Source organism: Notothenia rossii, assembly GCF_949606895.1.
Source record: "Notothenia rossii genome assembly, chromosome: 6".
Lineage (NCBI taxonomy): Eukaryota > Metazoa > Chordata > Actinopteri > Perciformes > Nototheniidae > Notothenia > Notothenia rossii.
Genome location: NC_136909.1, coordinates 67,113,175 through 67,126,320, shown reverse-complemented (window position 1 = coordinate 67,126,320; position 13,146 = coordinate 67,113,175). Strand labels below are relative to the sequence as shown.

Here is a 13,146-nt window from a genome sequence, read left to right as displayed (position 1 = left end):
CCACACCACAGCATGTTTTCCTTCTTTAATTGGGACGGAGAAATGTCAAAGAAACCATATTGTTCAGTATGAAACCTAACATTTTGTATAACAGCAGTGTTGAAATGAAGATGGATGATTAAATCTACAAAGCATTAGGAGGCAGGAGGAGTGAGCATGCACCTTAATGTTTTAATAATGCATTGCACCGTCACAAAAATCGAACTGGCCGTGAGTAAGAAGAATCCTCCCATTTAAACACCAGAAGAGAAGCAGCGATTAACGTAAAGAAACGCAACATGATACAGTGATTGGTCGAAGCCATCGAGGGTATAGATCAGTTGGCTGCAGAGTCCTGTACATCTTCCAAACCAAGCCGATGTAACACAAAATAGTAAAACCCGACAAAATGGTAGTGAGGCAGAATCCACAGTGAAAGTAAGGCATCCTATCTCCAGCTAAGAAATCCTCAGGTGGCCGGACTGCCTTTCTCACTCCTTTCTTTCAACAATGAAAAATAATGTTTAAGCATGCACTTACACCAGGTAGTATATCTATATTGCTATTGTACACATACAATATACAAATGTACAGTTGGAAAGATAGTTGATTAAAAAAATGTGCATGATTCGACAATTTAAAAAAAGGTTTCCCGTTAAAATAGAAATGTTACATCCTAGGTTTCTTCTTTTTTTTGGTTTATGAAAACATTGAGAGAAAAAAAAGAAGCTTTTTGTCGTGTATATTTACATTATGAACGAGCAAAGATGAGGAAATGTGCAAAATGTGATTCCATGCAAGCTGTTGCATAATGTAGAGGAGGTGCTTGAGTGATGGGATTAAGGTGGTACCGAAATAAGAAGGGGGGGGGGACTAATAAGATTAGCGACACATGGCTCCAATGAATGACTCTCTCCACCGCAATGATAAATCAGAACACTCACACGTAAACAAACTCAACACGCTTAGCAACCAAGGACACATTCACACTGGTAACACAACAAGCAGCCATTAAGAAGCATCTTGATGTAGATCAATTCAACCTTATGTAATTCATTACAGATACATGAGGTGATTTTAAGTTCCCGACCCCTTCCCGAAGTATCCAGGCAATTGTTTACCAATCAACCGGTTCCAACAACACAGCACATCGTGATTTAAAATGAAGGACAAAAAGGTAATACTGCAAGTAAACGCAACACCAAACAGGAAGTCATGATTACAGAGGGAGGTCTGGAACCCGACAAAAGGGTGTCAAGATAAATGTGATGCGATGATAAACTACGGCAGAGGATTAGGGCCACGTGTGAATTTGTTCGGCATTCTACTTTCTCAGAATTCCAGATTCAAGTCAGAACAAAAAAAAGTAAATTAACTAAATAACTTTTGGTAGAATGTCAAAATAATGATTCACGTCTTTCCTTTATCCTCTTCCGTACTCAACAGTGTCGCTGGATAATGAACCGTTGCTACACATTTTCTCTTTTCAAATGTTCTTGTTTTGTTTTCTTGTAAATGACTCGACAAACTTTAAATAAATTGCAAATAGCCCCATTCTCTGCAGTGTAGCCACTGCTGTATGTTTTAAGATAATAATGCATTTAAGATACTGGTAAATCAAATCAAGCGGTTTGCAGCTCTGCATTCCATCGATACAATGAAGTCATTATTGAGAATTAACAATGGTTTTAAAAAACACGATAACAATCCCTCGGATGATTTAAACACTGGTGTGTGGGATTTGAACACTGGGTCTGGAGAACAAAAACTAACGTGGAATCAAAACAAAACGTCTCTTCCACAAATGCCAACTCCCTAAAAAGCATGAATAATGTAACGAGTGCAAAGAGGTCCGTGTGCAAATTCACACAATTTGCCAAATTCTATTTTTTCTTTGGGTGATTATTACAGACGAGCTTTGAGAGCAAATGCATTTAAAGACACACTTAAGAAAGAAAACAAATTAAGTCAGTCCTTAGTTTGACTGTTTGAAATTCATATTAATATGACATTAGTTAAAAAGGCAACCTGAAAGCAAACAATAAATAAGACTTGGCATTTAAAATATGAGTGCAGTATCTTAAATACTACAGTTCATCATGTATGTAACTACAGGTACATATCGGGGGGGGGGGGGGCTTCTTGTCTTCAAACAGACAACACATGAGGATTCAAGATGAAATTGTTCCAAAGGAAACCATCTGTAACTGAAAGGTGCGAAACCACACTAAGGCAAAGACGTTTACAGATGTGTGATTATGGGACAGACAATAAATACACAAACAGTTTTTCTCCTAGGTAGAATAATTACAGGGCGGTCCTCTTTTGGCTGGTGGGGGAGAAGGGGGGGGGAGGAGTGAGAGGCTGGAAAAAGTCATGTGACCGTCTCTCTGCACCTCCTCCTCCTCCTCTCCGCTGGGGGGAGGGGGGGTAGTGTCTAGGCTCTGACCATCTCAAAAACAAAAACAGGACCAAAGACTGTTGAATAGTGGCCAGAAGAGGAGGGGGGGGGGGGGGGGGGGGGGGCTTTAACAGTCTTACAACGACAGCAGTTAGTGGTAAAGTTCTGCTGACCCTGTTACAGTGGGACCGCCGCACCCCGCAGGCCCAGTTCACCTCTGACCTGCCCCCCCCCCCCCCCCCCCCCGATGGCTGATAGACAGGTGGGAGGGCTCACGGTGAGGAGGAGGAGGAGGAGGAAGCTGCGTGGTATTTGACGAAGGCAATGGCCGCCAGCTCCTTGCAGAACTCCTCCAGCACGATCACGCCCTCCAGCAGAGTCATGTGGTCCACACTGCGGGGAGAACACACAGAAAGGGGAGGAGTCAGGAACAGAGGTCATCTCAGAAGTGTGCTTATAAACACTTTGAATTAGATTTGACTTATAATGTATGAATTCTCTATTTCATTTAAGTTTTTTAGTTTGAGGTTTAAAAAACACATTTCTCTTCAGTATCTTTTCACAAACCCACAGAATGAACTCAGCTTTTCTCCTAATTCCAGTGGGTTTACATTCGTTCAGATGAGAAGCTTGATGAATGTCATTAATCAGCTACAATGTTTTGATCAGGTATTTGTTATTTAATAGTATAAGACCAGACTGAAATCAATTGTTCCAGTCTCATCTCCTGGTGCTCACATACACTAATGCAGTCTTCTTTTTTCAGCAGGGATATACTAGAGCTAAAATGTCAACTGAAATGAGAGATGAAACAATATTGTTACCAAGATACCGTTTTGAATGAGTTTGTTTTAATAAAAACAAACTTGGCTGCTCATTTAGAGTTTATGATAATAACTCAGAGAATGCTCAGTGGTGTGTGAGAGGTACGTACTTGATGCCCTCCGGCTCCAGACCTAATAATCTCTTCCTGACGAGCAGCAGTTTGGGGGTGAAGTCTGGGATTCGCTGGATCCTCAACATGAGATCTCCCACCACCTAACACACACACACACACACACACAATTACATAAAAACAATATACCTGCTTTCTTACATCTCTGGGCAACAGTGCATCACTCATAAATGTATACTACACCCTTTGGGGACATTAGGGTAATAATTAGCATCAACAAGCAGCTTCCAGCTGCCTCTACTGACTTTAACACAGTGTGCTACTAGGACAGATTTAAATAAAGCTGGGCTGAATGACAGAATAAGTGGGACAGAGGTGCAGTTTTTCAAGTGATTGCAGGTAAAGTAGCAGCACGCTCAGAAGGATAAAACAGGAAGTGGGATTCACTGAAACTCTTGCAGCAATAATAGTGGCATGAGATAAAGGCCAAACATGTTGAAATACAGCATCAAACATTGCAAGAAAGTACTCAGCAGAGGTGGGACCAAGTCATTGTTTTGCAAGTCACAAGTACGTCTCAAGTCTTTGCACTCAAGTCCAGAGTCAAGTCTCAAGCCAGGATGGGCAATTTGAAGTCAAATCCATTTCCTAAACTTTGAAAAAATGATTCTTAATAAGGTCCCATGTCTCACACACACACACACACACACACACACACACACACACACACACACACACACACACACACACACACACACACACACACACACACACACACACACACACACACACACACACACACACACACACACACACACACACACACACACACACACACACACACACACACACACACACACACACACACACACACACACACACACACACACACACAATCGTCAAGGGCCGGCTCGATTCGCTGACGGCCGTCACCGCCCTTCATCTTTTATGTTTTCATCATTGACGTTGCACCGACAGAGGTCCGGCGTTTCCCCGCAGCGAGGCTCCCCCCCCAGTTGACAGTTCGCTAGCACCCCGACGGGAGTCTGCTCTTCTAGCGGCAGCTCGCGATCAACGTGTTGGAGACCTCTATATTAAAGTATCAAGTCAGAAGGCTCAAGTCCAAGTCGAGTCGCAAGTGTTTTGTCAAGTCGAGTCCAAAGTCATCAAATTGACTCGAGTCCACCAAAAAGGCCTCTGCATAATCATTAGCTCACTCACATCATGTCTGTTTCTTCTCCACTTTCCATTACAGGGGTTCATTTACACTTCATCAGTGAACTGTTCTCATTCAGCAGGAACATTTAGATCTCAGTGTAATTACATCTTTTTAAACTAATATTGGTTTTTTAGGAGCGATGGCTCTCTCTGGGTTTGACCTTAAATAGGATTTGAAATGATTTGCATACAGAAAGTGTATCTAATTCACTGGAGTCTGGTTGCACACAGCTTGATTAACCAGCTGAGGACTCGACAACCTTTCAAACTTGAGAAAAATTGAAGTTGCACCGACAGAGGTCCGGCGTTTCCCCGCAGCGAGGTTCCCCCCCCAGTTGAAAGTTCGCTAGCACCCCAACGGGAGTCTGCTCTTCTAGCGGCAGCTCGCGATCAACGTGTTGGAGACCTCTATATTAAAGTATCAAGTCAGAAGGCTCAAGTCCAAGTCGAGTCGCAAGTGTTTTGTCAAGTCGAGTCCAAAGTCATCAAATTGGTGACTCGAGTCCACACCTCTGGTACACAACTAGGGATGCCAGCAATTATTCGAATATTCGTTAAAGTCTCCATAGTCGAAAATTATTTTTAAAATTAGATTTTATTTATATAATCGATTATTATTCGCCAGGGCTGTCGGATTTTCGATTTTGATCATGGTCAGTTTCTGGCATCCCTATACACAACAAGACATGTTTAGGTACCTGCTCCAGTGCGTGTACGCCATGGGAAGAGCAGTGCTGCCATAAACAATAGATAAGATAAAGTCTATAATCTAGCCTCACCCTGACGATGACGGAGAACAGGGACCTGCAGCCGGGGGCCAGGTTGATGTAAGGGTCCAGCAGGTACTCGTGCAGGTGGGGGTGCGGGAACATGGAGAGCTTGGAGAGCACAGCGGTCACCTGCAGGTTCACATCGTAGGGCTGTGGGACAGAGAGGAGTCAGAGGAAGCTGCAGGTTCAATGAGTAGCTCTGAATTATGAACACAAACTAACGCACAGTCAGAAGCTCTTCTGACTCGTCACTAAACACAGCTGCGATAAGAGCTGCCAAAAAGTGAGTTTCACTTAAGAATCTGCATATTCCCCATCCAACATGATTAGTCAAATTAGTTTATGGCAAGAGCTCATTATATTTTTTTGTTTGGAAAAATAAAAAGGCCTCTGCATAATCATTAGCTCACTCACATCATGTCTGTTTCTTCTCCACTTTCCATTACAGGGGTTCATTTACACTTCATCAGTGAACTGTTCTCATTCAGCAGGAACATTTAGATCTCAGTGTAATTACATCTTTTTAAACTAATATTGGTTTTTTAGGAGCGATGGCTCTCTCTGGGTTTGACCTTAAATAGGATTTGAAATGATTTGCATACAGAAAGCGTATCTAATTCACTGGAGTCTGGTTACACACAGCTTGATTAACCAGCTGAGGACTCGACAACCTTTCAAACTTGAGAAAATAAATGATTGTGTAACTTATTTGCTCCATAAACAACAGGCAACCTTTTTATGGATGTGTTTACAGCCTGAATGTGTAATTCCTTTTTTTTTTTTTTTTTTGGGCATCTTGCTATTCAGACAGGTGGATCTTAGACAATGCAACAGATTTGACAAACATATATTTCAACACCTTGGCATGCAGCTTTTCTGCAGATATTTGTAATATGGAGGGTCACCTGGTCGAGGATGCGGCCCATCCTGTCGAAGAGAACTTTGAGGAAGTGGCCCTCGAAGAACGGGCTGTCCAGGTTACACTTCTCTAAAGGTTTTGGATTCCCCCTCCAGTCCCACCGCTGGCAGACCCCACAATAGTCCCTGAACTGAGGAGGAAAATATATCCAAACTTTAATATCTCTTCTACTAGCTACAGATGAGAAAACTGATTAGCAACAGTACACACAGAGGGCATCAAGCATGCTGTAGAATGAGCCTCACCTGTCTGTGAGCGTCTCTGAGGTAGGTGTCATAGCCTGTGCCTTCGACTTGATACGATGACTTGGCCTCATCAGGCACCAAACACAGGAAACTGCAGGCAGCAATATTTAAACGTTATTGACAACTAAAGGGCTCTGCATGCTGTGTGTTGTGTCAGCAGCAGACTGTGTGTATGTGTGTGTGTGTGTGTGTGTGTGTGTGTGTGTGTGTGTGTGTGTGTGTGTGTGTGTGTGTGTGTGTGTGTGTGTGTGTGTGTGTGTGTGTGTGTACCTGTTGACGATTTTGTGGACCTCCGTCTTGCCGTCAGACTTTGAGTTGTCAGGACTCTGTGGTGGAGAGGAGGTGAGCCAATCAGATCCGGACAGCCTGCTATCAGGAGAGAGGTCATCCCCGAACAGTGGATCCTCCTCAAGGTCTCTGTGGACAGAACACATGTCGATATGACATTTCTATTATTTTTGTATGCGTAATGTAAGGGATTCTAATTTCTATTCTGCATTGCACTGAAGTCCACTTTCTCTGTATTGCATCGTGTATTTAAAAAGGGGACATATGTACTGTTTTATGGAATGATAGCATATTAAGGCTTATTAGGTGTACCATAGATACTGGTGTGTAGTGTGGAATTGTAATCAATGTCTATTGTCTACTGTACATGATGTAGGGATGAGGTTTTACTGCATTTACTGTACCTGTTTGATATTACTAAGTATATTTAAGTGTGTCCGTATAGTCCCTGACTGTCTTCAGCTGTTCCGTGAACTCATCTCACCCTCTTGAAACAATGATCATGTAAACCCAGTATTACAGTGTTCTATTTGGGGACTTATTTCCTCTGTATGAACTATGAAGCAACATTCATATAAAACTATAAGCAAGCTATTACTCGGAATGTATCATCTCCAAAAAAACTATAATTAAAGTCATAGCTGGTTGACATGCATTCCCCAAAAAACATGTCATAAAAAGATTGAATCACCAAAAGAAAGGAAGGTTTTTGCTGAATGTGTTGCCCATCTGAAAAAGCTAGTTGATGCATTCACTTTATTTCCACTGGTGTGTGTTTGTGCAGATGATTTTCCATGCAGGGTTATAAGGCAGCAGAGGGGAGGTCAGAGGCGGGGCCTTACACAGCATCGTGGGGCAGCCCGTTCTCCAGGGGCTCCCGCTCCTCCTGGGGTTTGTTCTCCAGGTAGTTCCTCTCCCCCAGGCCGCGCAGCACCAAGCTGTGCAGGATGTGCTGGTTGGGCTTCTGGATCAGCTGCTCAAACAGCCGCAGCGTCATGATGCTGATCTGAGGACAGAATGAGGATCAGCTTCCACCTTAAACCCAACAACCAATTTGCTAACTGACTAAAAGAAATGTAGGCAGTGACTTCAAACATCAAAGACATGACTCATCTCTCTCTTGAGTGATCAGTCACTATTTAAAATGAATTTGGATTATCATATGAATCACTGAGAATTTGAAGGGCAGCTGGACAGTTTTCCGCTTGAATATCAAACTTTCATTGTTTAAGGCACATTTATGATCACAAAAGGGTGGAAAAGAATCAGCCACACGTGAATGATCTCACATTTCGTATCATAACCAAGTACTTCCTGAATCAGATGTGAAAAGTACCTCGTCTGAGAGATGGTCGCAGTGCTCGATGAGTCTGTGTCGCAGTGGATTCTGAGCCACAGTCGCAGCAGTCTCTGGCTCCGTCTCCTCTCCCAGCAGGAAGTAGATCATCTCCTGCAGCAGAGCCTCTGAGGTCACCTGCCTGATGATCCTGTTCAGCAGGGCCGTGGAGGTCAGGATGCCCACCTCCGACCTATGTGCACCCACAAACACACCACATGTTAATGAGCAGTCACCCAACTGACAAGACGTATAAAAGGATGATTGATTGATGACTCACGTCTGCATCAGCTGCGGCTCCATCACAGACACAAAGAATCTTTCCCTCACATTTCTTGCCATCACTGCTGCTGCTGACTGGAAGACAAAACAAAATGTACTTCAGCCTTCTGTGGCGTTCAGATAACAAAAACAACTTCAAGTCCTTTGATTCTGACTACAATGTGACACATCAAAACACAGCGTGGGATAAGGACCTTCTGAGCCTCCTTGATGAGCTGGTCACAGTAATCTAGCCACGACAGGAAGGAGATGAGAGGCCTCTTTCCTGTGAAGATAGCAGCATCCTCCTTCAGGTTATACACGTCCAGACTGAAAAGAGAGAAACAAAAAAAAGGTAGAAATATTCAAAAGCTTTGATGAAACTCCATTTATCCACTAAAAATAGCATTTTACACAGAATGCTATTTAGGGGTGTCGCTGCCAAGTCAAATTAAAAGCAAGACTTCAGATGGTAAAACAGCTCTTTACAATTCTTTGAATATGTGAAAGAAATGTACCCCCAGTTAACAGACTCCACCGTCTCGATGTCCAAGGGGTCCATGGACTGTGGCAGGGCTTTATAGAAGGACACCAGCCTGTCAGTCAGCAGCTCACAGAGCCCTGTGTTTTCTGTTAAACACTTGGCAGCTGCAGGCTCTGGCAAACTGACCAGCAGCATCAGACCCTCGCATGCCTTCACCACTATCCTGCCATCCTGAGAGCAGAAGAAATGGATACAGCTCATGATTTAACATTCGACTCAAATAGAAAGGACGGCTAAATAAATCTTCAATGGAAATGACTCACGGGGCTCTTTGTGAGGTTGAGCAGCGATGTGACGAGATTGTAATTGTTGCCGTTATTGTTGTTATTGGTGGGACTAGAAGTGGAGGCAGCAGCTGCAGCTTCCTCTGGGTGGTCAGCCCGCCCCATTGCTGCAGACTGACCGGTGTCTGGATCCAACACATTGTCCTTCCCCGCCTCTGTCTCTGCAGGTCTCTTCGCCTCAGGTCGCTTTGATTTGTTCTGAAAATAACACAACCAATTAAAGGTTCTTCTGAACTTAAACATAATACAAGGCTCTTTCTTGTACAATAATACATATAGATTGACATTTAGGAATGAGATGTTCAAATGTCTCTCTCTGGTGTCATAGCAACTCACCTCGAGGAAGAAGTTGACAAGGTATGGGTCCTGCTTCAGTTTGGAACAGACTATACAGAGGAACTGAATCTCTTCGTTTTCTGTAGGAGCAGCCAGCACATCTCCACACAGACGGACCAGTTTCTGTCAAAGGAATTTCACAGCGACATGGGGAAAAAAGTCAAGGATAAGTTACATAACCTCACTGTTCGTGTACAATTTTGAGGAGAAGGATTATCAGAAAGACACTGAAATCCAGACTACATCACTTCTCACCTGCACAGGTCTGTGGACATTGATGTGTGGGAGGAGAGGTTGACGAATGTGTGCTAGCAGCTTTGTGTAGAAGGTGAGCACCTGCTGCTTCATCCCCGGAGGACACTGATGAAAAATTACATTAAAAAAAATTAAAAACAGAATATGTTCAAATGTACTTTATACCTATATATGTCTCGCCACCATGAGTGGAATTTAGCCAACATTGCGGATTCATTTAAGAGCAGAGCGAAATGGTGTCTTCTGATCTGATTGTACAATCACTGTTGTGTCTACCCCCCCAAACTTCCATGGGCCAAGTTCCCACAATTAATTTACCACATATACATATCAGGGCCATATGTGTTATCTCTATTTCCCTGGGGGTATAGAACATGTAGTTACCAAAGCATGAATGCCTTACATCTGCCTTTCCCAAGGTGTAGAGAGTCTCGAGGATCTTGTGGTGGAGGAGATACTCCATGCAGGGCCCCGTCTCTCCAGACTCCCTCTCCCTTTCCTCCTGGGTCAGGATGTCCAGCATCTGTTCCAGGTGGGATGGGATATTGGTGTCTGTGACTGGAGCTTTGTCATCTAAGAGGGGAAAACACAGATATGTCGGACCCTTGGTATGTCCATGAGATACATAAAGAAAAAGGCCATGTGCCAAAAGCTCCAGCAATCGTTTATCTAACCACTTCAATTCAACTGCACGGGTCTCTCCCCAAAAACAACAAACAAATGTTAAAACCATACATTTGATGTCGTATTTGTTTGAAACCATATGTGTAAAGTTAACTGTTTTGATGTAACTCAGTCCAATGTTATTTGATGACCTACAATCTTTTTTTTGTCAAGTTGCATAAGAGGTTGCGGTAAAATCTTATGACAGTAACCATTTCTCACTGGTTTTAAATGGCAATACATGTATTGTAAAGCACATGCAGACATTGGTGAGTTGCTGACAACAGGCTGTTTACACATTAGCAGAAGTGAGTAAAGGAAGGGAGCATGACAGAAAAGCATGCACCTTTCACACAACGCTGCGTATGATAGAACGACTGCTGCCAAATATGAATAAATATGGGAATGCTGTGCATTAAATCAACTAAAGTTACGCATGTCTGTCAAGCTGAAAGTAACAGAGCACACAATGCTGTCAATAAGTAATGTTAATGTCACAAAGATAAATCACAACCATTTTCATCAAAATAATCAATTATTTCTCAAGTGACCTTGGAAGTATAGAAGAAGTTAATTCAAGTCACAAGTCTGGAAAATCTGTGATTAAATGACCCTGAAAACTAGCTCAGCATAACCCTCAAAAGTACAGATAATCCCCCTTCAGCTGTTCAGGGTGTATTTTGTTAAACTGGCCAAACTAGAAGAACTGCGGAGAAGAAGCTGTGGTTTGGGATAATGAATAATTAAGAGATGCAGATTTTACGACCGCAAAATACACAGACTAGACGGCAGAAGTTTTCATTGAAGTTGTCTTTACTTGACTGGCTTTAGTTGCCAAGTAAATCTTAGTTGCGACTTGACGCAAAGTATATTTGTTCAACTTGCATAGATCCCACAAGTTGAGATATATTTCAAACTCAACCAGCATAACAGTTCCAATATAATTACAAATTGGCAATTTAATTCAGATTTCTTCACTACCATTCCATTTGCACTTCCTGACTAATGCTACATGTTGACAATAAGTTGATTAACAGCAGCAAATATACTGTTATATGTTACTGTAATATAGACAAGCCTACATACAGTCTGACAAACTTAGTTTCCTGCTATTGTTTATATCCACACTGGTCCTATCAATGCGGGACAAACTGTGAAAGCAACCTGCATACCAATCAACATCTGGGAATATCATGACTTATCCATTAAAACATTTCTTACCAGATGTCTCGATGTAATAATGTGTAATTGCCTTCCAGTGATAGACAAAGTCCTCCTGCAAGGGCAGCGAAGGGGCAAGCTGAAAAAGACAAAATGCAAACATAGACGTTGTTGTATGTTTACACTGGTGGGGAGGAGAGAAACACCAATTATCAAGGCAACATGTTTACATAAGTCAGTAGCTTCCAACCGACTTAGTTAGGAGACAGGTTGTTCTGGGGAAATGTATGTCTTCTAGCAATACTGTCACTTTCAATAATACCTTCTCAGTGTTGAACAGAGGTAATGTGCCACTACAATATGACTTTGATAATGTTTTAAACGTGTTGTGAATATGGTCTTCGTAAACACCAGAGAGCCATATGTCCGGAAAACAAGTTAGTAATAAATTAACAAGCAACTGTTACGCCAGAAGACTAAAGTGTTCACCTGCCATACGTATTTTGTTTTAAACACTTGACTTGCAGTCGATTGAACCTGTTTTAAAGGCATGCTATAAAAGGTTCTTAGCTAGATGGCTAACGTGTTAGATTAGGCTTTACAGAAAGGCTGTGCGAGATAACCCACAGACCTTTCTTTTAATGTTAAGGTTAAAACGTTTACGCAACATTGAACCAGGTGGTTCAGTGGTTTCGACACCACTCCGCCTGAAACGAGATAGCTAGCAACAGCAATACTTTAGCTTTTTGGGTCTGTTTTTAGCTAACATTAGCGGCTAACTAGCTAAGCTAGCCTTACTACATTAAACACGTCTTGCTCCACCGAAGATACAAAATGACAACACTGAAATGTGTTAGTTTGTGGTACAACAGAACAGACAAAGAGACAACCTCCCGGATATATTATCGATAAGAGGGACGAACAAGTTGGCATGACAAACACAAAACGCTAACATTAGCTTAGGCTAATTAGTTAGCTCGCCAGTTAGCAATGTATCCCTTATGCTGACGTTATGTTATTTTGTGTCTGGACGACCAAGGACCCCTTTCAACTAAAATACACGATAAATAAATGTTGTTTTTGAAAAATAATACTCACCGCTTCAACAGCATGTTGAAGAATGGACGTAAATTTGGAAAACATTTTGTTCTTTGACTGGACTAGTTTCTCCCGAGAAGACCTAGAGAATTCCTCTATCTTCTTCTTCCTGTTGTTGCCGCCTCGATCCAGATTGGATTCATACACTGACCCTTGTAACGAAATAATAAAGGTAAGCAATAAAACCTTAACACGTTGTCTGCCACAGGTCTTCAAAGGCCTGGCACAACCACTGTAAACAAGACAGCCACAGACTGAAGTATCGTCTGGGTCTTCTCACTTTGGACACGGTGGCACTTCCCTCGCCAAACGCCTCTCTTTCTAATCCACCAGGGGGCGCAGGCACATAAGGTAGCGGCTAATAATTACAGACCACCATCAAGGAATACAAATGAACACATAAATAGCCTACATACAATCAGGTACGATGTTCTATTTTTACAGTTTGGGAACAAGAATCATTAACCCCACGTCAAATATATAGTAAGTATGG

The 13,146-nt window shown here is 42.4% G+C and overlaps 1 protein-coding gene across 2 annotated transcripts; it reads right to left on the bottom strand.

Annotated features, from left to right (window-relative positions):
* Nucleotides 1–10: 10 nt before the first annotated feature.
* fhip2a (FHF complex subunit HOOK interacting protein 2) lies at nt 11–12,976 on the bottom strand. 2 transcript variants are annotated; one of them, XM_079689663.1, is made up of 17 exons: nt 12,654–12,976; nt 11,616–11,694; nt 10,135–10,304; nt 9,732–9,836; nt 9,477–9,599; nt 9,120–9,338; nt 8,831–9,027; nt 8,528–8,642; nt 8,332–8,408; nt 8,052–8,244; nt 7,558–7,721; nt 6,698–6,844; nt 6,428–6,518; nt 6,169–6,312; nt 5,273–5,413; nt 3,315–3,418; nt 11–2,773 (listed from the first exon to the last, which is right to left on the bottom strand). In XM_079689663.1, the coding sequence occupies exons 1-17, from the start codon at nt 12,696–12,698 to the stop codon at nt 2,653–2,655; spliced, it is 2,235 nt and encodes a 744-aa protein (XP_079545789.1). In that variant the 5' UTR covers nt 12,699–12,976; the 3' UTR covers nt 11–2,652. The 2 variants fall into 2 exon arrangements, with proteins under 2 accessions (XP_079545789.1, XP_079545790.1); XM_079689664.1 differs by lacking the exons at nt 11,616–11,694; nt 12,654–12,976 and having other exon boundaries at nt 10,116–10,256.
* Nucleotides 12,977–13,146: the final 170 nt, after the last annotated feature.

Bases quoted from the DNA above. Each gene is read 5' to 3' on its own strand.
- fhip2a (XM_079689663.1), bottom strand. From the start codon at position 12,698: ATGTTTTCCAAATTTACGTCCATTCTTCAACATGCTGTTGAAGCG. The intron at 10,305-11,615 runs GTAAGAAATGTT...TTCCCCTCTTAG, and splicing joins TTATTACATCGAGACATCTG to ATGACAAAGCTCCAGTCACA. The intron at 9,600-9,731 runs GTGAGAAGTGAT...TTCCTTTGACAG, and splicing joins ATGTCCACAGACCTGTGCAG to AAACTGGTCCGTCTGTGTGG.